The sequence below is a fragment of the Nelumbo nucifera genome, chromosome 8, assembly GCF_055504915.1.
Source record: "Nelumbo nucifera cultivar China Antique chromosome 8, China Antique-T2T, whole genome shotgun sequence".
NCBI lineage: Eukaryota > Viridiplantae > Streptophyta > Magnoliopsida > Proteales > Nelumbonaceae > Nelumbo > Nelumbo nucifera.
Window position 1 is genome coordinate 266,487 of NC_142656.1, and position 24,359 is coordinate 290,845.

The 24,359-nt window shown below is 40.1% G+C and overlaps 1 protein-coding gene across 26 annotated transcripts in view; it reads right to left on the reverse strand.

Annotated features, from left to right (window-relative positions):
* Positions 1–9,213: 9,213 nt before the first annotated feature.
* The window catches only part of LOC104590429 (lysine-ketoglutarate reductase/saccharopine dehydrogenase bifunctional enzyme), a 182,635-nt gene continuing 167,489 nt past the window's right edge, over positions 9,214–24,359 (reverse strand). For all 26 annotated transcript variants that reach the window (XR_016079575.1, XM_088893413.1, XM_088893423.1 and 23 more), the window contains 3 exons: positions 16,887–17,048; positions 16,726–16,795; positions 9,214–9,643 (listed from right to left, as the gene is read on the reverse strand). Coding sequence is in view for 25 of the 26 variants with exons in the window: in XM_088893413.1 (XP_088749539.1) it covers positions 9,591–9,643; positions 16,726–16,795; positions 16,887–17,048 (285 nt within the window). In the remaining variant the exon portion in view is untranslated. The remainder of the gene's footprint in view (positions 9,644–16,725; positions 16,796–16,886; positions 17,049–24,359) is intronic.

Genomic DNA, 24,359 nt, shown 5'->3' on the forward strand with positions numbered 1-24,359 from the left:
GCTTTAGTCTTCTTGCCAAAGAAGAACCAACTACTATACAAATGACTCTTATCAAAGAGAGATCAATCAATGCAAAAAGGAAATTCTCATCTTAGCAAGTTTCCTATTGGAACTCCTTTTCTTATTCTCCTTGTTTCTATTCTTGTAATTGTTTCTAATTTATTCTTTATTATTTTGTATATATATTCAGCTATGTACAGTTATTCAATATAGTAAAATTTGACCCATTCTTCGAAGACCATTCTTCTCTTAACTTTAACTTGGTATCAGAGCCTATGGCCTGCAATACCTTTGTTGCTTCTGAAGCAATGAGCTCGAGCTCAACCCTCTCCCAAACTACTTTTATACCCATGAGCATCAATTTGATTCCCAACATCTCTCATTATCTTACCATCAAACTTAATGGAGTTTCTTCTCTGGAAAGCTCAGTGGCTTCCAGTACTTCGAGCTCACAAACTCATGGGATTAGTTGATGGTTCGGCCAAGCCTCATCCAGTAGAAATATCAGATCCCAATGGTAATAGTAGGTGGATTTTAAATCCAGACTTCACTACCTGGGTGCAGTTAGATCAGCTGGTCCTTAGCTGGCTCGTTGCCTCTCTTACTGAAGGAGTCCTGGTGCAAGTCGTTGGTCATTCCACTACTGCTGAAGTTTGGAGTGCTCTGGAAAGATCATTCTCCTCTCATTATCGATCTAGGGTGCTACAATTGAGGCGCCAACTTCAAAATCTGAAGAAAGGAAATCTCTCCATCAGTGACTACGTCCAGAAGGCCAAAACCATTGTAGATAATCTTTCTGCAGTTTCAGAACCAGTAGCAAAAGAAGATATGGTTCTATACATCTTATCTAGTTTGGGAAGTGAGTATGAATCTCTTATTACTACCATCATAAATCAAGCTGATGCAGATCAACTCAATATTAGTGATGTCCTTGAATTACTTTTGAGCGATGAATCCTGGCTTTTGCAGCATAATTTTTCTAGTGAAAATCCTAATGCGAATGTTGCCATGAATAATAAAAATACTATTAACAATTTTCAAACCCCTTAGGATTCCCATAATCAAAACAGGGGCGGCAACAATCGTGGTAGAGGAAGGGGGCATGGAGGTCAGCCTTCAGGCCGTGGGCAAGGCCATGACAAAGGAAATAACATTGTCTATCAACTGTGTAACAAACCAGGCCATGGGGTGCACTGAAGTGTTACAAACGGTTTGATTTATCATATCAAGGAGAAAGCAGTTTGCATCCAGTAGATCCCGTAGCCTTTCATAGTGGTGTTCCTCATAATGGCTCTACGGCTGGATCTGGATTTGATCCAATTTGGTATCTAGACACTGGTGCCACCCATCATATGACACCGGATGTTGACAACTTACAAGTTCGATCTGAATACCAAGGTTCCGATCAAGTCAAGATTGGTAATGGTACATGTTTGACTATAAATAATATAGGGTCGACTTCATTAGTTTGCAATGATAATCAGCTTGCCTTGAAGAATATTTTTCATGTTCCCTCTCTTACCAAAAATTTGCTCTCTATAAGTAAATTTACCAAGGATAATAATCTGATTTTTGAATTTCATCTGGATTTCTTTGTCTTGAAGGACCATACGGGGAGAATTTTACTCAGAGGACCCAATAGAGATGGACTCTATCAGTTTCCTGGAGCAGTTCAACAGAGGACAGAAAACTTGGAAGCTTGTGTTGGAGAGAAAACCTCCTTGGCAGAATGGCATCAACGACTTGATCATGCCTCCTTAAGAGTTGTGAAAAACCTCCTTGGAAGCTTTTGTGTGTGAAGCTTGTCAGATGGGCAAAGCCCACCGTTTAAGTTTACCGTCTTCAAATACAATTTTTTCTTCCCCTCTTGAGTCAGTATTTTCTGATGTATGGGGACTTGCCCCAACTTTATCCAATAAAGGATTTCGGTATTATGTTCTATTTATGGATACATATTCAAAATTTTCATGGATTTTTCCTCTTGAGAGAAAATCGGATGTGTTTAATATGTTTCTTAAATTCAAGAATCATCTTGAGAATCTTTTCTCTACAAAAATCAAGATGTTTCAGAGTGATTGGGGTGGTGAATTTCTCTCTCTCCCGTTATCTTGATAATGCTAGTATTACTCACCGTCTCATCTATCCGCACACGCATGAACAGAATGGCAGTGCTGAATGCAAACGCCGGCACATCATTGAGTCCACCTTATCTCTACTGGCATCCTTTTCTCTCCCTTAGTCCTTCTGGGCCGATGCTGCTGAAACTGCAGTCTTTCTTATCAATCGACTGCCCACTGCGGGTCTTGGTAATCTCTCTCCTTATGAGAAGTTATTTGGCAAACCTCTTGATTATTCTATGTTGAAAATATTTGGCTGTAAATGTTTTCCTCTACTTCGGCCTTATAATTTTTACAAGATGGATTTTCGATATGCTCCTTGTATCTTTATTGACTACAGTAGCATTCACAAAGGGTATCGGTTCTACACTCCTGCTATCGGCAAGGAAATCATTACTTGCCATGTTGTTTTTGATGAACATTCCTTTCCTAGAATGGTACAGTCATTGCCATCTCTCAACCCTGCTACTCCTACTGGGGTTGCTCTCCCCTCTCTGGGTATCGTTAATGCTGAAACGTGTCCAGCTCCTACTGCTTCTACTACTGAGGTATCTCCTGCTTCCTTGCCTTCTATGTCTGCTACTAATGAGGAATCTGCTACTTCTTCCTTTGAACCAGAACAAAAAGCTTCCATTATTGATGATCTCTTACCAGTTCGGTGCACCAGACCTATTCAGGAATTGCTTGACACGACCCCTGTTATGGCCCCCCCTGCTCACACACATACTATGACAACAAGGTCAATGGCATCCAGATCGGCTCAAGTTTTGGCATCCACTCGCCATCCTCTTCCTCTTGCTCTACTTCATGATCTTACTACTCATGAAGAGGAGCCATCTTCGTATGAACAAGCTGCTAAATCCCCTCATTAGCATTCTGCTGTGGCTGTCGAGTTTCATGCATTACTTCATGACGACACTTGGGAATTGGTTCCCTATGATTCCTCTATGAACGTAGTTGGATCCAAGTGGGTCTTCAAAATCAAATGGCACCCTGATGGCTCGATTGAACGTTACAGGGCCCGTCTTGTCGCTCAAGTTTTCACTCAAGTTTTGGGAGTTGACTTCACTGAGACTTTCAACCCTGTGGTCAAACCGACAACTATGCGCATTGTTTTGTCACTAGCAGCATCCTGTGGATGGGACATTTGCCAGTTGGACATACATAATGCTTTCCTTAACGGGTTTATTATTGAAACTATCTACATGTGTCAACCTAAAGGGTTTGAGGATAGTAACTATCCTGATCACGTCTACAAACTTCATAAAGCCCTATATGGCCTCAAACAAGTTCCCGGGCCTGGTTTTCTCGTTTAAGTAATAAACTTTATGATCTTGGCTTTCGTAGCTCTCAATGTGATCCTTCCTTGTTTATCTACAATCAGGATCAAATAATCATCTATATTCTTGTTTACGTTGATATTATTATTATTGGTTCTTCTTCTCTGCATGTTTCTCAGCTTATTAGCAGTTTGTCTCAAACTTTTGCTTTGAAAGATTTGGGGTCTTTGCATTATTTTCTTGGTGTTGAATCTCACCGTGATGCCTCAGGGTTGTTCCTCTCTTAGCGCAAGTACATATTGGATCTCTTGCTAAAGACTAATCTTGCTGCAACCAGACCGGTTTCCAGTTCATTGGGCACCTCTTCTCGTCTCTCTCGATTTGATGGCGAGTTACTCTCTGATCCCACTCAGTACTTGAGCATCATGGGTGCCCTTTAGTACGTCACTCTTACTCGGCCAGATGCTGCCTTTGCCATTAATAAAGTTTGTCAGTTTTTGCATGCTCCTACAACTAAACACTGGAGTGCAATTAGACGTATTCTACGATATTTGAAAGGCTCCATTGATGTTGGTTTATTTTTCTTGGCTCACACATCAGAGACATTGATTGGACTGGTTGTCCTGACGATAGACACTAAACTGGCGGATATGGCATCTTCCTTGGTTCTCATTTGATCTCGTGGAGTGATAAGAAACAACCCGCTATTGCTCGTTCTAGTACTAAGGCTGAATTTCGAGCTCTAGCTAATGCCACCACCGAACTCTTGTGGCTAAATTCTCTTCTCAATGATCTAGGGTTTAAAATTCAGACTCCACCGATTCTCTACTGTGATAATGTTGGGGCCATGTATCTTGTAGCTCATCCAATTTTCCTTGCCCGTATTAAACATATTGAGGTCGATTTTCATTTTCTTCGCGATCTAATCGTTAAGAAGTCTCTAATCGTGAGGTTCCTTCCCATACAGGATCAACTTGTTGATATTTTCACTAAGCCTCTCTCTTCTTAACGATTTGAGTGGCTTCCGTCCAAACTTCAAGTGCTTCCTGCCCACTTTTGCTTTAGGGGGCGTGTTGAGGAGTTGACCAATCCTAGGTCGACTTCCCCTCCTACCAAAGAGAGCTATAGCCTCCCTGCTAAAAAGAGCTCTAGAACTCTTACCAAAGAGAGCCCTAGATCTCCTACCAAAGAAGGCTCTAGTCTTCTTTTCAAAGAAGAACTACCTACTATAGAAATGACTCTTACCAAAGAGAAATCAATCAATGCAAAAAGGAAACTCTCATCTTAGCAAGTTTCCTACTAGAGCTCCTTTCCTTATTCTCCTTGTTTCTATTCTTGTAATTGTTTTTAATTTATTCTTTATTATTTTGTATATATATTCAGCTATGTACAGTTATTCAATATAGTGAAATTCGATCCGTTCTTTGAAGACCATTCTTCTCTTAACTTTAACTCTTTCTTTCTTTCTTTCCTCCATTTTCTCATCTCTTAATCTCTTCTTCTTTTTTTCTTCTCTCATACATCTTCTCCTTTTCTTTTACTTCTTTCTTTCTTTCTTCTCCTTCTTCCCTTTCTATTTCTTTACATTTTTTCTTATTCTTCTGCTACTGCTGTCTATCTTTCTTTTTACCAAGCACAGATATGTTGAAGACTAGCTAACAGTAACACCAGCAATACCAATAATAATAATAACACTACTGAACTAAGACTACTTAGACATGAAATGGGGGAACTGACCCATCACATCCGGGTGGCACTAATCAAGGAATCAACCTTTGAAGGCCTTCATACGACAATTCAGGGGTTACCTATTGGACATGCCATTCAAAGATCAATTTAAGAGTGGGAGAAGGAAAAGGAGAGAGAATATAAGGAGAGGGAAGAAAAGGAAGAGAGAGAGATGAGGAGGGAGATAGTTTTGGATTGGATGAAGAGGATACCTATCGAGATCATGAACTGTAATGGTGTTGGAGTGAAGACTTGGGATGCGGATATGCAGGCAGTCAGCTGCTTGGAAGCCTTGAAGGAGTGGTTTTCTATCATGTTTTTTTTTAATATTTTTCTTTATCTATACGATGGATAGTTGTTTATTAATATCGTATGAACATTAGGGCTGAGTAACTGAGACGAATGCATTGATGTTTGTTTCTTAATATTGTTTCAACATTACGATGTCGTTTATTGAATTCAAGTGGTTGACATTATATGTTGTACATGTCCTGTCATGTCTTAAATTAGATAAATGCATTGATGTTTTGCAGAAACATGGCTTGGCCACCGTAATATAAACTTAAAAAGAAACAGATGGCTGCGATTGTTGTTTCCCTTCACTATGACATGCATGATGATAGAATTGCTTTAGTTCAATTAATTAATATTGTCATTGCAATTAAGAGAATGATGATGTCATATATGGGAATATGATTAAATGATGGTGATCATGATATCCAAGTGGAGACACCTATGGATAGGACTACAAATAGGCATGCAAACCTTAAGACTATGGTCATGGAATCACATTGGGTCTACATACATCACACACAAATGGACAGGAGGAGCTACATAGGCTTTTTGACTTACGAAGTGTAAGTAAGTTAAGGGGCACTAGACATATGAGAATTGATATGGTTGCATGCTTCCTAAACATCATGGCTCATGATGTCAAGAACAAGGAGCAACAATAGTGATGTGGCGTAATCCAATTCCTCCCTGTTGGAGACGATCTGGTTGTCAGCAACGACGAGGACTGGGTAACCTGCAAGAGAGGAGTCAGAGATCCCGAGGTGGCTTACCCGGCGGGACACTCCGATGGCTAAGTTAGCACACAGTAGCAGTAGTAGAGAGCTTGAAGATTATATCAGTGAGTTAGAGAGTAAAGATTACGCATACACACACATTAAAAACATACCTTCGCCCCTGGGGGGTGAAGTCTTTATATACCGGAGTCCCCGTGGGTTGGTGGAGCGGTTCCTGGATCTTCGCTGTGATGGGATCCGTTTGCGTGTTAGGTGGGTAAAATGCCACCAGCCGGTAAGGTTGCCCGCTCCCGTCTGAACCAGGGTGTGGGTGAGCTAATATAGCCGTTACGAGTCATAGTCCTGTAAAATGCGGAGTACGGTGGTGAGCTCCTCGGGGTTGCCACGCAGGGGTCGGTCTGACTCGGTAGCGAGCTGCCTGTGAAGTGCCGGGCTACCTGGTGGCAAGCTACCCAGGGGAGAGCTGTCTGAGCTCGTATCCTTCAGACTCGACCTACTTTGAATGCCAAAGTGCTTCAGTACTGATGATCTTGCGTTGAGATAGGCTTGTCTCGAGGTGGATTCTTTCTGAGGTGGTCCATCTGCCCGGGCTTGTCCTGTAGCGGACTTGCTTTTCGTTTACCCTGGTCGTGCCTGATACCGAAGTGATCTCAGTTCGGGATAGCTTCAGTTCAAGGTATCTTCAGTTCGGGGTATCAGGGTACCCGAGGTCGCTTTATAGCGAACTGATCATGCTGAGCTGTCACTTGTGTCGAGTCACACCCACATGCCGATCTGATCATGCTGAGTTGTATCTTATGCTAAGTCACGCCCACGTGTCTCCCTGTTACGAGGTCGGGCCAAATTCCCCTTCATCAAGTAGCATTTTACGAGATCTAGATCTCCCATAAGACATGATAGGACATGTACAACCTTCCTAAACATCATGGCTCATGATGTCAAGCGCAAAACCTTGCATTTTGCATTATTTTGTATGTATTTACACTGTACAAATTTGTATTTGTACTCTTTCCAAATTGGGCCTAACTAATATATGTTGTCTTAATTTCTAGGTCATTATTACTTGTGCAATGCTAGATACCCTAATAGAAATGGATTCCTAGCACTATATAGGGGGAAAGGATACTATCTAAATGAAAAGGGCAAGGGCACCAACCTAACATGCCAACTGAGTTATTCAACATGAGGCATTCCACAGCCAAGAATATAATTAAGAGGACATTCGGTCTCCTAAAAATAAGGTGATCAATAGTTAGGACCTCAAACTGGTACCCAACAAAAACCCAATGTAGGATCATCATTGCTTGTTGCCTACTAAACAACTACATAAGGAGAAATATGCCATTTGACCCGATGGACTAGAACTTGAGGAATTCATAGTTGCTGAGCAAGACTTACACGGTGCAGTAGAAGGTGCTGATAAACATATAGCATGTCTAAAAAGTAGTATTGGGTGGAATGCATTCCGAGACAATCTAGCAAATGAAATGTGGCAACGATTTATACATTAAACAAATTGATGAATTAATAATTTATGATTTTAACAACTGTACTATTATATGTTTACGTTTTATTCTTGCGAGGACATTGTATTCATTACCTTTTTATTATGCTTTTCAATGATTTGTAGTTTGTTTATAGCAATTCTTCACTTTATTTAAATAGATCTAGTGGGCAAGAACTTGACTTATTTGTGGTTTTGCATTGTTTAAATTAATTTATTCCATGTTAATAGAAATGGCTGGGGAGACAGAGGAGAAGAAATCAAATAGAACCGATAAACTGTGGACAAGAGAAGAAAAAGGAAAGTTGATAGAAGGGTTAATGATGTTAATCCAAACAGGAATGTGGAGAGCTGATAACGGGCCCTTCAAGCCAGGATATCTTGTACATCAGAGAAATACATGGAGTCCAAACTCTTAAGGTGTGAACTAAAGGCAATCCCTCACATTGAGTCTCGCGTAAAACACATTAAAAGTCAATATGCGGTAATCTATGAGATGCTTGGGCCTGGTTGCTTCAGATTTGGATGAGATGATGTAAAGAAGTGCAACACAACCATGCAGTTTGTTAACATTTCTTTTTCCTCTTTGTTTGTTGACTTAATGAATATAGAGCCATCCATATGCAAAGGGATTGAGGAATAAACCCATCCTACACTTTGGTGAGATGCCCGTTATATTTGGGAGAGATAGAGCTAATGGTGAGATGCCCGTTATATTTGGGAGAGATAGAGCTAATGGTGAGATAGTTGAGGGTCTTGTAAATGCTGCGGAGGCAGTTGGTAGAGAGGAAGTAAACCAGGGCATGGAGGCTGAATCATTTGATGATCAAGATACCCAACAATATGGGCTTGAGTTTATGCAAGATTAATTCATGTCCTTACAACCACATAAACAATCCCCATTTATTCAGCAACAATTAGCTACTACATCAACCTATTGACTTCACAGATCACATAAGAGGCCCAAGAGTAACTTCGATGATGAGCCCTTGGTCAGAGTGCTTTCAGATGGGCTAGCTATGGTGGGTTAGCACTTTTCTACAACTTGGGATAGACTTGCACAGGTGGAAGAGGCTTTCAATGATTCAATCTAATTAAAAAGGGTAAAGAGATGAGGATGAAAGTGTACAAAAAGGTTGAAAAAAATCCCTGGTTTAAGCTTACAGGACAGGATGAGGATGGATAGGAAATTAACTCGTAATATGGGAGAGGTGGAGTACTTATTTAGCCTACCACCTGATGTTAGGCAGGTCTACATAATGACCAAAGTGCTTCCTGATTAGTGACTTGGTGGAACTTTCTTCCTTTCTTTTACCTTCACTTTCTTTTTGGATAACTTGTGATTTTTGGTGCTTTTGTTTTGGATATGGTCGAACTTATGAATTCTAAGGTTGGTTTAAGCTTACAGTATGCGAATGTTTGATGCATAAGAACATCATGGATTTTGTATGTTATATTGACTTTTTAGAGTTACAATTAAAATCAGTTGCTAGTGGGTTGCATCTAACTAATTTTTTGATGTGATGGTGTTTGGTTGGATTTGAAGGAAAAATTCCTTCCAGGCCAAACACAGATGATCTGGATTAATCCATCTCCTAATCAAATTATTGTGTATTTTGGACCAAAAAAAAGAAGAAGAAAAATACCAGTAGACATTGTACATGACCATGAGACCGGTCAATCCAGCGATCTAAGTATAAAGGCTTTATCAAGCACCAACTACAGTGCTTGTCTTTCCCTTACTCATCTCCTTTTACAACCAATTCTCCCTTTGCCATGATTTTGTGATTTACTTTCAGTTTCCACTAGAAATACAATATAAATCATAACCATGCAAACAGATCTACAGGGAACTTTTTTTCAAATGCCACGAGTCTGAGACTTTTACGTGCTTCTATATAAAAGCCAATAGAGATACTCAGCATGATTGAGTTCAGTCCATCTTCTCCAACAACCGGAAACCATAAGCTTCTAGTATATCCAGTGCTGAGAACCATAAACAAGTAATTTACAATTCAGTGAATCAAAATGGAATGGAAAGAAGCTAAACCCCAAGTAGTCCATATACCAAGATAACATTACCATACCGTAGATGTGCAAGATAATGGAATAAATAAAATGCGTATTTAATACATATTACTTATCATGTAGAAAAGGTAAACCTTTTTTAAGCAACCCACAAATGGTTAAACCTGGTGGTAATAATTAGTATGATAGGTAAGGATTGAAAATAGGGTAATATGTTTAATTTTTTCTTAAATTTATAAAAACAGAAATAATGCTATGATTTATGACAAGATTCATAGTTCAATTTGATCTAGCCTTCTCTATGATTTTGGATGAGCTGATGTGGAGGTGCACTTCAGAGTACCACCACCATCATTGGTTGGGAGGTGGAATCTGGAATTTTTATGGAAATATTGTCATTCCATCAAGGAGGTTAAAGTATGCCATCTAGGTTGAACATCTTGTTTCAATGGATGACATTATCAGTCAAGGGTCTTGCATTGTTGCAAAGAGAGACATGTTGGATATACTGTGGTTTTTATTCACCTGCACCAATGTATTTTTCATGAATTATTCTGTTTCTATTTTCCTTTTCCTATTAACATTATTTAGTATATTTAACCCTTAACCTTTCCTTACTCCATTTATCTAACATCCATTTCTGTAAGATTCAAAACCTTAGCTAATGTGGATCAAATCCCAGGTACAACTATGAATTATTATTGTTTTTTCAGCCTCCCCTTAGAGATTAGTACTAGTGGTGTCTGTGGAAGCTAAATACTTCATTTGTGAGGAAATTCATGGACTGACATCTACTGTGCTCAAAATCCAGGAGACAGGAATGGGTTCCATCCTCCTTGATGGAGATTCCATTGCTTGTGTTCTGGGTTGGCTGGTTGGAACTCTGGCATCCTCAGTCTCTGCTGACAGATTCCTGATACCACCTGCAGCATTTCTTACACAGAAGAAAACTTTCTTCTTTCCTGTGGGTAGGCATGGGAAAGGTTGGGGCATGCTGGTTGAAGCAATGATGTATTTTGGACATGATTATGATTTTCATAGCATCAGTCAATGGCTTACCAGTTCAAAGAAGACTTAGTTGACTGACAAAAATGATTATTCGGGTGGCACAAGACAGCCTTAGAATTAACCCACTCTTATAATTTTGATAAGATATATAGTTTGATCTGATTCAGTGAATGGCTTATGGATTCAAAGATGGCCTAATAGATTCTGAAAAAAAATTATCACTCATGTGGTACACTCTTAGGCTGTGTTTGGTTTGAAAGAAAAGGGAAAGGAAAGGAAACCTCTTCCTTAATTGACTTATTCCCTTCCTTTCCCATTTCTTTCAAACCAAACACAGCCTTAGAGACTTAGAGTCAATCTGATGTTTTCAGCAGGTTAATCTCAAGGGAGGATGATCTGGGGTTGATAAAGTCATGGAGAGTAGGAAGAAGGGAAACTATGGTCACTAATATTTTGTGAGGAGAATGGGGAACACAGCAAAAGGAATTTACAACTTTTGATAAGTTGCTTTGAGAGTTTTATGTCAGAAAAAAATTGGGCAGAGAGTTGTGTTGCAGGAATCAATATGGCGGGGGATGAATTAGCCATAATTGTGGACATATTAGGGTGCTCTACCTCTTCTTGGTCCTTTGTTGGAAAAAGTGTTTTACCTAATAAGTGTGATGCACAAGATCATGTTATTAGGGGTAATAAAGTAATTCACTACATTCTATTATATAATACAATGTGTGGGACATATTGCTCATGGTGTTGAATGTCCAAATTCTCTTATCTCTTGATCTCTCTTCTTTCTCTTTTCTCTGAGGTTTTCTTCTCTCTATACTTTGCACTTTTTTACTTGGTATCATAGCCATGGCTAATCCATCTGCCTGATGATTGTGGTTCTCCAGAAGTGGACGAGCAAGACTGCTGATATCACCATGCCATACAAGTGATGTCAGAAGATGTATGGACTGCAATAAGGGTGATCAAAGGAGACACTACTATCAGGTAGAGAAGATAAATTTTTGGAAGAGGTACACATTTTTATTGGATTTTTCTGTGAAATAAGAAAAAAAATACGGATTTGTTGTTTTTGGATGTGGATGATTAATGGAAGTAATTTGTTGAGTGGGGCAATTCCATTTGATTTGAGTCATAATTTGGAATCAAATGAAACAGAAAGCATGAAGATTGGATCAGTAGTTGGATTTTGGAAGTGTTTTTCTGAGCTATGGTAGTTGTGTTCTATCAAGGTGGCTAGGTCCAAAGCTGGGATTTTTACTTACCTGAGAAAATATGTGCTTGATCTTCTACAAAATATTGGTAAGCTTGGGTCAAAACCAGCTGATACTCCAATGGAACAAAACCCAAAGTTGACAATATTTGTGGTGAAAAGACTGCCAATGTGGGTATATTTCAACGGTTGGTTGGGAAGCTTATCTACTGTCGCTTGTTATGATATTGCTTATGCTATAGGAGTAGTAAGCCAGTTGATGCATCTCCAATAACTTCTCACTTGGAAACAGTTAACCGAATCTTGTTCTACTTAAAAGGAATACCCAATTGAGGACTTGTTCTGCAGAAATGGTCATTTAAAAGTTGAAGTTTATACTGATGCAGGTTGTGCAGGATCTATTGTTGATAAAAGATCTACTTCAGGGTATTGTTCATTTGTTAGGGAAATCTTGTAATGGAGGAGCAAAAAACAATTAGTATCCCAGTAGTGCTGAAGCGGAGTATAGTGCCATGACTCTTGGTGCTTGTTAATTGTTATGGTTGGAGACATTATTACATGAGTTGGAATTTCAGTGACTGATCCTAGCTGTACTGTGACAATAAAGCTAACATTAGCATTGCACATAATCCCGTCCAACATGATAGGATAAAACACATTGAGGTGAATATACACTTTTCTCATGAAAAGGTTCCTGTTGGAGAAATAAGTTTACCATATGTACAAATAGAAGATTGCTTGGATAAAGGAGGGTTGCCTCAGGTTGGCAGCCAGCATTAATTCTTTTACCAAAGTCACATAATGTGGGGAGTGTTGGGATAAGTGTTTTACCTTATTATAATAAGAGTAATAGTCATAATATACATCATTTTATTACGGATAATGATGTAATTAACTATATTTTATTATATCCAATGTGTGGGACAGACTGCCCATGAGTTTGAATGTCCAAAGACTTTTCTCTTTCAATCTCTTTTCTTTCTCTTCTCCTAGGTTTTCTTTCTATATCTCACACTTTTCTGTCCCTTTGAAGTATCTTGATCTTCCCTTAGGAGGCAACCATAGAATGACAATGATTTAAAACCTTGTGGCAAACAGGTTTCCAAAAAAACTTAGTTGTGTGTAAGAGGAGCCACGTTTCATTGGGGAGGTAGAATCACCTTACATAGGTCGACCTTGGTCAGTGTATCAGAATGATGTACATTATGACATTTAATGTAAATGAATAAAGTATATATTTGATTCATGTTATTATGGTGTGTTTCTATGTAATACCCTTAAACTGGACAAATATGAGACTCGTGTTAGTTTAGAATCTTCACAGTTGTTGGATAGATCTGGGGAGATTTATCTTGCCAAGGCTGACACTGATGTGCAGCCAAGTTGGTTGGGGTGGCTTGTCTCAGCTACCAGGGTGAGACCTGAGGTACATGCAGTGTGGGTTTTCTTGAAACCCTGAACCGGACCAAAATTCCAGTATTGCCCTGGACCTTGGAGATAGATGGGCAAAACTGGAATGTTACACCTGACCTTAGACTCGATTATGATACTACACTAGGTGTCGGATTGGGCTGTCTTTGATATGCCAATTAGTGAGATGCTTAGAGGGGGTCAAAACCTAGGTATGTTGGGACAGTCCGAGAATTCATCTAAGTGGGTGATCATAGTGATAGGATCAACCCCTTTGTCGGACAAAGTGAATGATCGGGGATGCACTCTCTTTGATGGAAACCAAAACTGCCGGCAGTCGTTTTGAATCGTTGAAATTTGTTTTGCAAAATATATTTATATAGAGATATACATATATATATATATTATGGTTTCAAAATGTTTGCAAAAGGTTTTAATTCCCGGGATCCATGTGAGTAGAGAGTGCAGCACTGTACCTTGCAGCCAAGGGAGAGGTCCTCCCTTGTCGGGTAGTGTTTGATCATTATGGGCTGAGAGGTTAAGTGTAAGACCATTGAGGGTAATACCTGATGGGCTAATCTTGCATCTGCCCACAGTCCTTGGGTTTTCATAAGGTGGCTGGACCCAAGGACCATTTAGTGTAAATGTTGGGCCCATTAAGAGCCCATGGTGATGGACTCAGGGGTTCACTATCTCCTACAGTGAATTTGGCCAGGCCTTGTAACAAAGGCTGGGCTGAACCCATGTGGCTGATGTGTAGATCAATGTTTGGGTCCCATGCCATACAAGGATAGCCAACTGGGCAGCAGGTTAAGAGGGCTAGTGAGCACATAGACTTAATGGGCCTAAAGCCCATTCGAACTGGCTTAATAAGATTAATTAAATAAGGGGCGGTTCTGCGATTTGGATCAACTGATAGGATAAGGGATTATCCCTATCCACTCAAAGAGTCCAGATCCAAATAAAGATTTGGATCAGGAAACTCCTAATTTGATTAGGAAGGCAGATCTTTGCCTGCAGATAAGATAAGGGATTATCCTTATCTCTTAAGCCGAGGAGTGGAGTTTCAACTCGAAAGCTAGCCCGAAGCAGAGTGAACCATCAAAAAAGCCTAGGAATTAAAAATAAGAAAAGAAAATATCAGATAACCTTGTAAAAAAATCAAAATGCATAATAAATCAGTAAATCGTCATTTACTAATTTGTTATTGGTCTTAGTTTCTTAGCTTTATATAATGGTTGAGAATAAGATAATAATCTAGAAATATGTATTAATGCTTCTTTTATCATTTTGCAAAGTATCATTGCATATTTCCACATATTTCATAATATTTCCACAATGTCTCTAATTTTTACAATATTTCCTCTCGACATTTCCGACATTTCCGACATATGTCCTATATTTTGGTAAGCGACATTTCCATCAACATCAACATTTTAAACCTTGCAGGAAACTTGTTGAGAGAAACAGGGTGTTTGAGTTTTTGACAGGGCTGCATCCAGAGTATGACATCACAAAGCAAAATATTTTATCCAAAGATAGTGTTTCACTGTCTAAAGCCTATGCCTTGGAAAGTAGTGAAGAAAGCAGGAGACTTGTCCAAGTCCAAGGGGCTGGTCTAAATGATCACTTTGCTAATATGGGAGTGAAACCCAAGGGAGTTGTAGGGATTCCAAGTAGCTCAGGGAAGAAAGAAATTATTTGTGAGTACTGTAAGAAGCCAAAACACACTAAAGACGAGTGTTGGAAATTGCATCCCGAGCTTCTTCCTCTTCGGTTTCAAAAGAAGTCTGATAATATGAAGGCAGGGAGTGCCAATATTGCTGCTGGTCCAGATAGTGACAGATACCAAACTGAAGAGATGACTACTAGTGAGCAGTTAGTAGCTATGAAGGCAGAATATGAGAAATTTGGGAGGATGATCAATCACCTAGAGGGTGTGGCCTCTTCTTCCAACCCTCCAAGAAATTCAACCTCTTCTGCATTTGCTCATTCAGGTATACGGGCTTCTGCCAATCATGCAACTATTTTAGGTAATCATAGGATCCCTTGGATTATTGATTTTGGTGCTTCTGATCATATGACCAACCTTTCCCCTTTGTTTGTTTCTTATGATTTACTTCTTGGCCGTGACAAAATCACCCTAGCCGTTGGCTCTCTTGCCCCTATCTCTGGCAAGGGAACCATCAAGGCTACAGATTCCTTGGTACTTCCTTCTGCTCTTCATGTACCCAAGCTAAATACAAATTTGTTATCTGTAAGTAGCCTAACTAAGTCATTGAACTGCTGTGCAACCTTCTTTCCTTCTTACTGTATTTTTCAAGATCTGGAGTCTCAAAAAGTGATTGGGAGTGGCCATGAGGCGAATGAATATATCTGCTGGACATTCCTGGACAGAGCCATGAACAACCTGGAAAAACTACTTTTGGGTCTACATCTACAGAGTCCATCAGTCGAGTCATGTTATGTCATTTTCATTTGGGTCATCTTTCTTTTTCTACATTAAGTCATTTATTTCCAAAATTGTTTAAGGGAATTAGTCTGTCCAGTCTTCATTGTGAGTCGTGTGAATTGTCAAAACATTGTAGAAGTAGTTATCCTTTGAGTAATAAAAGATCTTCTCCTTTTCATATTGTGCACTCTGATGTGTGGGGGCCATATCACTTACCTTCTATGGGTGGCTACAAATATTTTATCTTGTTCATTAATGGACACCTCCACCCTTCAAAAGAATAAAATTAAATTTTGATCAATGCAGTTTGTGAAACCTAGGTATCTTGGGTATAGGGGGACTGGGGGAGAATTCAGCGACAGCAATGGTGTAATATTCACAAAATTTTCTGTCTTCTTTATATCTTTTTTCCTTTTCTTATTTTTTCTGTTGGGTGATCTCTCATCAGCCATCACCTCTCTTCATGTACCTTTTTCCATTATTAATGAATTTCTTCTTTATTTATTACCAAAAAATGGTGTAATACTTGCAGTGGGTGACTATTAAAGTAGAATTGCTTGCAGTACTACAAGTTGTTAAGCTAAGCAAGCAGCTGGTTACAGGAACCTAATTATAGAAGGTAACTCAAGGACAATAATGAGCTGGCTATGTGGCCACAGGCAATCAGCATGGCTTATACAAATGAGATGAAGGAAATTCAGCATTGATCCAGGCAAATGGAGAAAACCTTTTCTTCGGATCAAAGATCTGCAAACAATTTTGCAGATTACATGGCAAAACAAGAGGCTAGTTGAACAAATCTATCTCAGGGAAGGGCAATATAATGTACTGTGTACAGAATTTTCTTCATAATCAATACAATTTCGATACGGTTAACAATTGAAATAAAAATATGATCCTTGTTAGAAAAAAACATTAAAACTTTAATACTAAAACTAAGCAAGTCACCCTTACCTGGCACATAGACTTCTGGTTCCAAAGGCCTTATAACACCTCTTGTCATGATCTTGTTTTCAAGTAAGAGCTGAAACATTCAAAATAACAAAATGGTGATCCAAATGATTGGTTCAGGTCATGTTATGGAAAAATATTATAATAATTAATGTGTAAAATACCAGAGCTCCTATGGCTGCTGGGATCCCAACAGTGAGAGCCATGGCAGTGGCCATTCTCCCATTATTTATCCTTCCAAATTCCAAGAGAGTGGCCCGGTGATTCTCTGTAGGTCGTCCATCTGGGAAATCAATTTCCACTTCATGGTGCAAAAGCACCATGTCCTGGTCATGCAACATTGAGTAGTCAGTACAGTTAGAAGCATTATTTATCATTGTTTCAATTAAATTTCTTATTGTGCATGGTGGTTCGCTTATAATTTATTTTTAAGTTCATTTTAAGATCAATTTCGATGTAATTGGTAAGCCATCAATAGGTCAGGTCTAAAATGCAGATTCAATTCCAAACTGATAAAAGGTTGCAAAGACCTGGTGTTGACCCAGGCTCAATATGACTTACGACTAGTGGCTCCAGAACCCACACCTATTAGTTGGGTGTATCAGGTGTGACCTGATAAAAACTGAACTACTACCATATCTTATTTTTATCAATATAAAACAACAATAAAAGTATCATAAAAATGATCTGCCTTCAAATAGGTGGACAGACATGCTTATGTAGTCTCACATGGGGTTGGAAGTTTAGTTCCCCTGCAATGTTGGGATTTCAAAAACTTTTCTCTCATATAGAAAAGTGTAACACGAGACATGGTCCCACCTAATTATAGGAGGTGTTGCTTTGTTTTTTCTGGGTAGATTTTACATCCTTCTCGAGATTGACAGCTAGCAGAAGTTTTCTAGACACTTTTGGAGGGAGTGGTTGGTAAAATCTCTAGGGCTGGTTTTAGGGGTTTTCTCTGGAAACAGATCAGTTCTTGGTATTAAGCCCATTATTCTGTTTTTCATTGGGATCTCTAGGAGTTTTAGAGGACTGTTAATGGTCTTAGGTTGCTGTATAGACTTTTTCAGCCTTGTGCTCATTATGGATATGGCTAGTAATGAATCTAAATTACATGGGGAAGGAGTTATGGTGGATGGAAGTGCGTCAAACCATTCCTTTCAGATCACCATTGTTAAGTTTGATGGAACTAATTACTTGGAATCAGCTCAATTGCCATGATAACCACTGGAGGAAGGGGAAAATTAGGATGTGACAGGAGATACAAAGAAGTCTGCCAGGGAATGTTAAGTTGTTAACCTAGAAAGTGAGAGAGACGAGAGAAAATACAGAGAATTCCAAGTCTGTTCGGTTGGTCTCAACAGTCGACCCAACCAGAAAACATAACTTCATATTAAACGAAGTAAAAGTACAAGACTGCCCTTACACAAGAAAGTAACATACAATAAGATACAAAGATGTCTAGTTTACATACTACACTAATATTATACAATATAGTACAAAGACAAAATTACCCCTTCTCTACTCTTCCCCTCAAATTGATTCTGGGGAACAAGCATCATGTTTTTTTTTTGGATAAATAGCATCAATTCTATTAAAATAATGAATAGATACAAGAAGATCCCCTTAGAGGCGCGAGGAGCAGCCTCTCCAAACAGCAAATACACAAACTACAACAGAGAAAACATGAATGTTGAAATTAAAACAATAGTTACAATTGTGCCCAGAACAATGTTTCCCTATTTATCCCTTGTTTTGCCAAGACATCAGCAAAAGCATTAGCTGATCTCCCAACCCATTGTACTGTTATAGACATATTTCTTGTCAGCCATTTGAATTTCTTTAACTCATTTTTGTAGCCCCAAGTGACATCCTCCGGATTATTTAACCAGTCCACCACTGTCTTAGAGTCTCCTTCAATCAGAAGCTGCTCCACGACCTCTTCTTTTGCAAGAAGTATTCCTTGTATTGCAGCTAGCAGTTCTGCCCGGATAGAGTTCCCAACTCCTAAAGGGCCAGAGTAGATTAAGACAACCTCTCCAGCCTCATTCCTCAGTACACCTCCCATCCCAGAGGGACCCGGGTTACCCTGGCTACTCCCATCAAAATTCAGCTTCAAAGAACCAAGAGGAGGGGGGACCCAGCTAGTCACTGCCCTTCCCTTGTAGGAGGAGCAGTTTGCTACCAACTTCCAATCCTTCCAACAATCAGCAAAAATAAAATGGTTAAATAATTCTAGAGTCTTTAACCAATGTAAAGACCTGGACAAAATGCAGTCCTTTAAGGTTTGACTGCTTCTTCTTTTTTCTTGGAAGATTCTGGCATTCCTTTCTTTCCATACTGTCCATAACAATGCTGCTCGTGAGCATCTCCACATTTTCCTCTTTTATGGGAACAAGCATCATTTGTCAATAAGAAACATATGCTTGGCCCGAAACATAGATTTGGTGAATAGATCTACGAGTTGCAGGCGAGAAGAAACATGGGGAAGAGAAATATGGCTACCAATCAGGAGATCTCTAATAAAATGGCAACCCACTTCAATATGTTTAATACATTCATGGAAGACAGAATTGGATGCAATCTTGATGGCACTCATGTTGTCAACAAAAAGAGAAATGGAGGATGAATGACCAATGCCTATATCATGGAGGAGAGCTTTGAACCACACAATTTCATTGCATACAGGGGACATTGTGTGATACTTTGCTTCTGTGGACGACTTGGACATAGTTTTTTTTTTTGTTTCTTGCATTTCCAGGAGATTAGAGAATCACCAAGGAAAATACACCACTCGGTAGTAGAGTGGCGTGTGTAAGCAGAGAATTAGATGAGGATGAAAAAACAAACCATGACGGAAAAGTGAGAATGTCGAGGAGCAGAAACAAACTGACTTACTGGTTGAACAACATAAGAGAGATATCCACTCTAGTCATAGTTAGGTAGATGAGGCTGCCCACAAGCTGCCGATATAGAGTGGCATCAAGGAGCAACTCACCAACATCCTTGCTTAACTTCAAGTTGAGTTCCAAAGGAGTGTCAACCTGCTTAGAGTCTGTAAGACGGATCATCTGCACAAGATCGGAAACGTACTTTTGTTGGTTGACAAAATACCCTTGAGAGGAGCTTTTAATTTCTAGACCCAAAAAATAAGTGACTAGCCCAAGATCTTTCATTTTGAAGCTGTTACTGAGAAGGACCTTCAATTTATGAATCCCACCCACATCATCCACAATGATTAGGATATCATCCACATATACCAAAAGAAGAGTCAATCCTTGGGCCCTCTTGAGGGTGAAAATAGAATAATTAGAAGAACTCTGTTGAAAACTGGATTCCAAAACAATTGAGCAGAAATGTTCAACCAAGCCCGGGGAGCTTATTTGAGCCCATAAATAGATTTCTTTAGTTCACATACCAAACAGGAATCATCACAATACCCAGGGGAGGCTTCATATATTAGTCTCCTTTAAGAGTCCATGAAGAAAAGCATTTTTAACATCCATTTTATGCACAATCCACTATATAATAGAAATGATGGCCAAAAGAAGATGAACTATAATTATCTTTGGCCATAGGAGCAAAAGTTTCATCATAGTCAGTGCCATACTCTTGTTTGTACCCTTGTGCAACTAGACAAGCTTTATCTATCTAAGGTGCCATCAGATTTGAGTTTCACTGAATAAACCCATCTACTACCAATGATAGATACATCTAGAAGAGGAGAGACATGGTCCCAAGTGTCATTTTCCATTAAGGCTTAAATTTATGCCTCCATAGCATTCTTTCCAATCCTTCACAACCATGACTTGGTGATAAGACTTTAGAATGTCTATAGAGGACAAAATAGTAGATACAGAGCTATGGTTGGGGGAGAAACCATAGCTGTTAGGATGAGAAATACAAGTGGAGCAACATAAGGAAACATGAGGCCTACAAAATATGGATTGGAAATGTAATGTGGATTTGACTTCCATCTGGAAGGAATTGGATCACTATCAAAATATGGATTGGAAATGTAATGTGGATGCTGAGGCCTACAAGTCTGGTTTCTCAACAGCAAGTTTTTACCTTTCTTTTGGGGCTGAATCCTGTGTATGAATTTATTAGGGTTCAGGTATTGGGAAGTAAAGATCTCCCATTAGCATTCAGGAGAGGTGCAAACACAAGTAGTGGAAGTTCCTTTAAGAAGGACGATTCTTAGAAAAGGGTGGATGAGAAAGATAAACTATGGTGTACTCATTGTCAGTGGTCTTGTCTCTTAGGCTGCCGGTTTGTCATCCAAACTGGCCACTAGGCCTTAATCACCTTCTAGACCAGAAATTTCACACTCAAGTAGTAACAATGGATGTGTAAGTTGATGGGGTTTGATTACTTAACTCACCATAACTTTTTAAAACGTCCAAAACTCACCATGTCAATGAGATAACAGTAACTTGACTAACGGGCATCGTTAATTTACTATTTTAACCTTCATTATCTCCTGCTTTCTTTCTTCATCTTCGATGGTTTCTCCCTTCACTCTGCTGCCAACGGCGATGATGATAGCATTCCTGGAGCGATTCATTCATGAAAATGAAACTGAAACAAGCCCAGGAAACGACGACGATGCAAGCCTATTAAGAGTGATTCCTCCACACCGTTGTTGTTGCTAAGGATTTCGGCGGTATCGTTGAAGCAAAGCCGCTAGCAGTCATCAGGCCAGCCTCTCGAGATGACGTAGTTAGAGTAATTAGAGCGGCTTCCAGGTCTGCCCATCTCACGGTCGCTGCAAGGGGTAACGGCCACTCCATCAATGGCTAGGCTATGACGAACAGAGCAATCAAAGCGGCTTCCATGTCCGCCCATCTCACGGTCATTGCAAGGGGTAATGGCCACTCCATCAATGGCTAGGCTATGACGGACAGAGGGCTGGTGATCGACAGGGGGTCCATGGAAACTCAGATTGAGGTGGTGAGGTTTGGCGACTCGGCTTACGTTGACGTCGGAGGGGGAGTGCTGTGGGAAGATGTACTCAAATGGTGTGTACGGGCTTCCTCTTCAGACCAGAAACATTTCAAACGCTCATGAGGCTTCAGACTCCGATGAGCTGGGTTTAACTTATCTGCATTCATTTTGTGAAAAAATCCTTACTCATGAACTCTGAAAACAGTATTTTTTTTTTGTTTTAACTAGTGGGAATTGAATTTTGCTTCCAGAAATCGAAATAATGAAGGAAAGGTTTTCTAAGCTCTTGTTGGGAGAGGACATGTCTGGGAGTGGGAAAAGCGTCTGCACAGCAGTTGCAATCTCGAATGCCATAACTATCAATTCCATCTCTCTCCTCTTCTCCTCCTCACCCTCTTGTAAGGCCAGCAACCTTGCATTGCGCAAAGACAGTCCCATAGGAGTCGAAGTTGGGGGAGTCCTTGCCTTTTCTGCCTTTTCCCTTTCATTAGTCGATTTACACGAAGATCGGCAAGGAAGGAAACAGTTGAACTCGGCCCCGAAAACTCTTAGAGCCTCGCAAAGTGACAAAGGGATATGAACCCATCTCTGATTTCTGTGCAGTAAGTACTCCTGATGTTGCTGCGGATGAACACCGTCCTGGATTTGCTTTGTTCTTCTGAAACTCCTATTCCTACATCGCTTCGAACGTGGATTTGTTCTGTTCTGGATTTTCTCTGCTCTGGATTTGCTCTTCTGTAACTCTGTTCTTATTCTTCCCATGTTTCTTCGTCTTGACGCGAACTTGGCCAATGCAGGTGACTTTCGGGGACGAGGGTTCGGCAGTGTCAAATGTGGAGCCTCTCTTCTTTTTTCCTGTTGGGTACATGGGCGACGCTTGCCCACCTCTCATGTTGCCATGACTTCTAAGTCTTCTGCTCAACGACGACGAGAGAGACGGGGGTTCTAACGGGTGGTGAGTTTCAAAAAATAAAACTTGGGTTATTGAACTTGGGTCATTGAACTTTGGGTCATTTGGAGAGACGAGGGTTCGGGTGTCTCGCTCACCATTTTGGGGCAGTTTAGTCATGAAACATGCATTTAGGTTGACGTGGACAACTTGGGTCATTGAACTTTAACGGTATTCTAATGGATGGTGACTTTTAGAAAATAAAATCTCACTGACATGGTGAGTTTTGGACGTTTTGAAAAGTTATGGTGAGTTTAAGAGAATTCATAAAAAGTGATGGTGGGCTTTGGACAATTTCCCATATAATAAAAACCCGACCGTAGCAAACCGAGTGGTGGATGCTTTGTCTAGGGCCCATGAGCTGGCCCAAATGGGAGTAGTGCAGCCTAGTTACCCAGTCCTGGATCTCCTGAAGACCAAGGCCCAAGCAGATCTGAGTTTACAATATTTTAGAACCAAATGGGAACAAAGCCCAGCTTTGATGCCTGGTTATGATTTTCATCTTTTTTATAAAGGAAGGTTGGTTTGTTTATCTCTCCTAACTTCAATACATACCAGAAGTTCCAAGGCTCTTCCACAGCTCACTGGAAGACGAGATTTTGCAAACCTAGATTAGTTTCCCACTATTACTGGGTGGGAATGAAGACAAGATTTTGGGAATTTGTGATTCAATGTCCAACTTGTCCCACTATTATTGGGTGGGCATGAGGTGCAGTCACCACAGTGTTGCTACTGTCTATTACAGCCATTGTTGGTTCTGGAACAGGTTTGGGAAGAGGTAACTATGGATTTCATTATCGGCCTTCCTACTTCAGCAGGAAAATTTGTGATAATGGTTGTCATTGACTGACTAACCAAGAACGCTCACTTCTCATCCTTGCCCCATCCCTACGGTGCTGCTATTGTTGTAGAGGTTTTCATTCGAGACAACCAAATTACATGGTACACCAAGGGCAATAATTTCAAACAGGGACCCAGTCTTTCTCAGCCATTTTTGGAAGGAATGTTTCAAGTTATAGGGATCCAAACGCCTACACTCAACGAGCTATCATCCTCAATCTGACAGGCATTCTGAGGTTGTAAATTGCTGCATTGAGACCCATCTAAGAAGCTTCATAAGTGACTGCCCAAAGCAGTAGGTCAGGTGGCTTTCTTGGAGGCTGATCTATGGTACAACACATCTTTTCATTCTTTAGCAAAGATGTCTCCATACAAGGCCCTATATGGCAAGGATCCCCTTTCCATTCTGCCTTATGAATGAGTCTCTTTCTCTGTAGCTTCCATCGATGAGTATCTGACCTCCAGAGATGAACTCCTCAAGACCTTCCAGAACCATCTCCTGCGAGCACAACAATTGATGAAAACTAGTTATGACAAGCATCACTAAGCAGTTGAATACCAGGTGGGAGAAGTAGTATACCTGAAATTGCAACCATACTGCCAATCATCCATTGCTAAAAGAATCTGCAATAGGCTCTCTCCAAGATTCTATGGTCCTTTTCCCATCCTGGAGAAGATTGGAGGTGTGGCTTATTGATGGAAGTTGCCTGTACATCCAGTCTTTCATGTGTCTCTGCTCAAAAAATACTTAGGTCCCACAAGTGTTGCTTCTCCCTCACTTCCCCCTCTCTCTGATGAAGGGGAGTTACAGTTGACCCCCCTACAAGTCTTGGGTTATCACTGGATCAAAGATGGTAAGCAGATCATCTAGGGAGCATTGATTTCTTCGGCTGGGTTACCT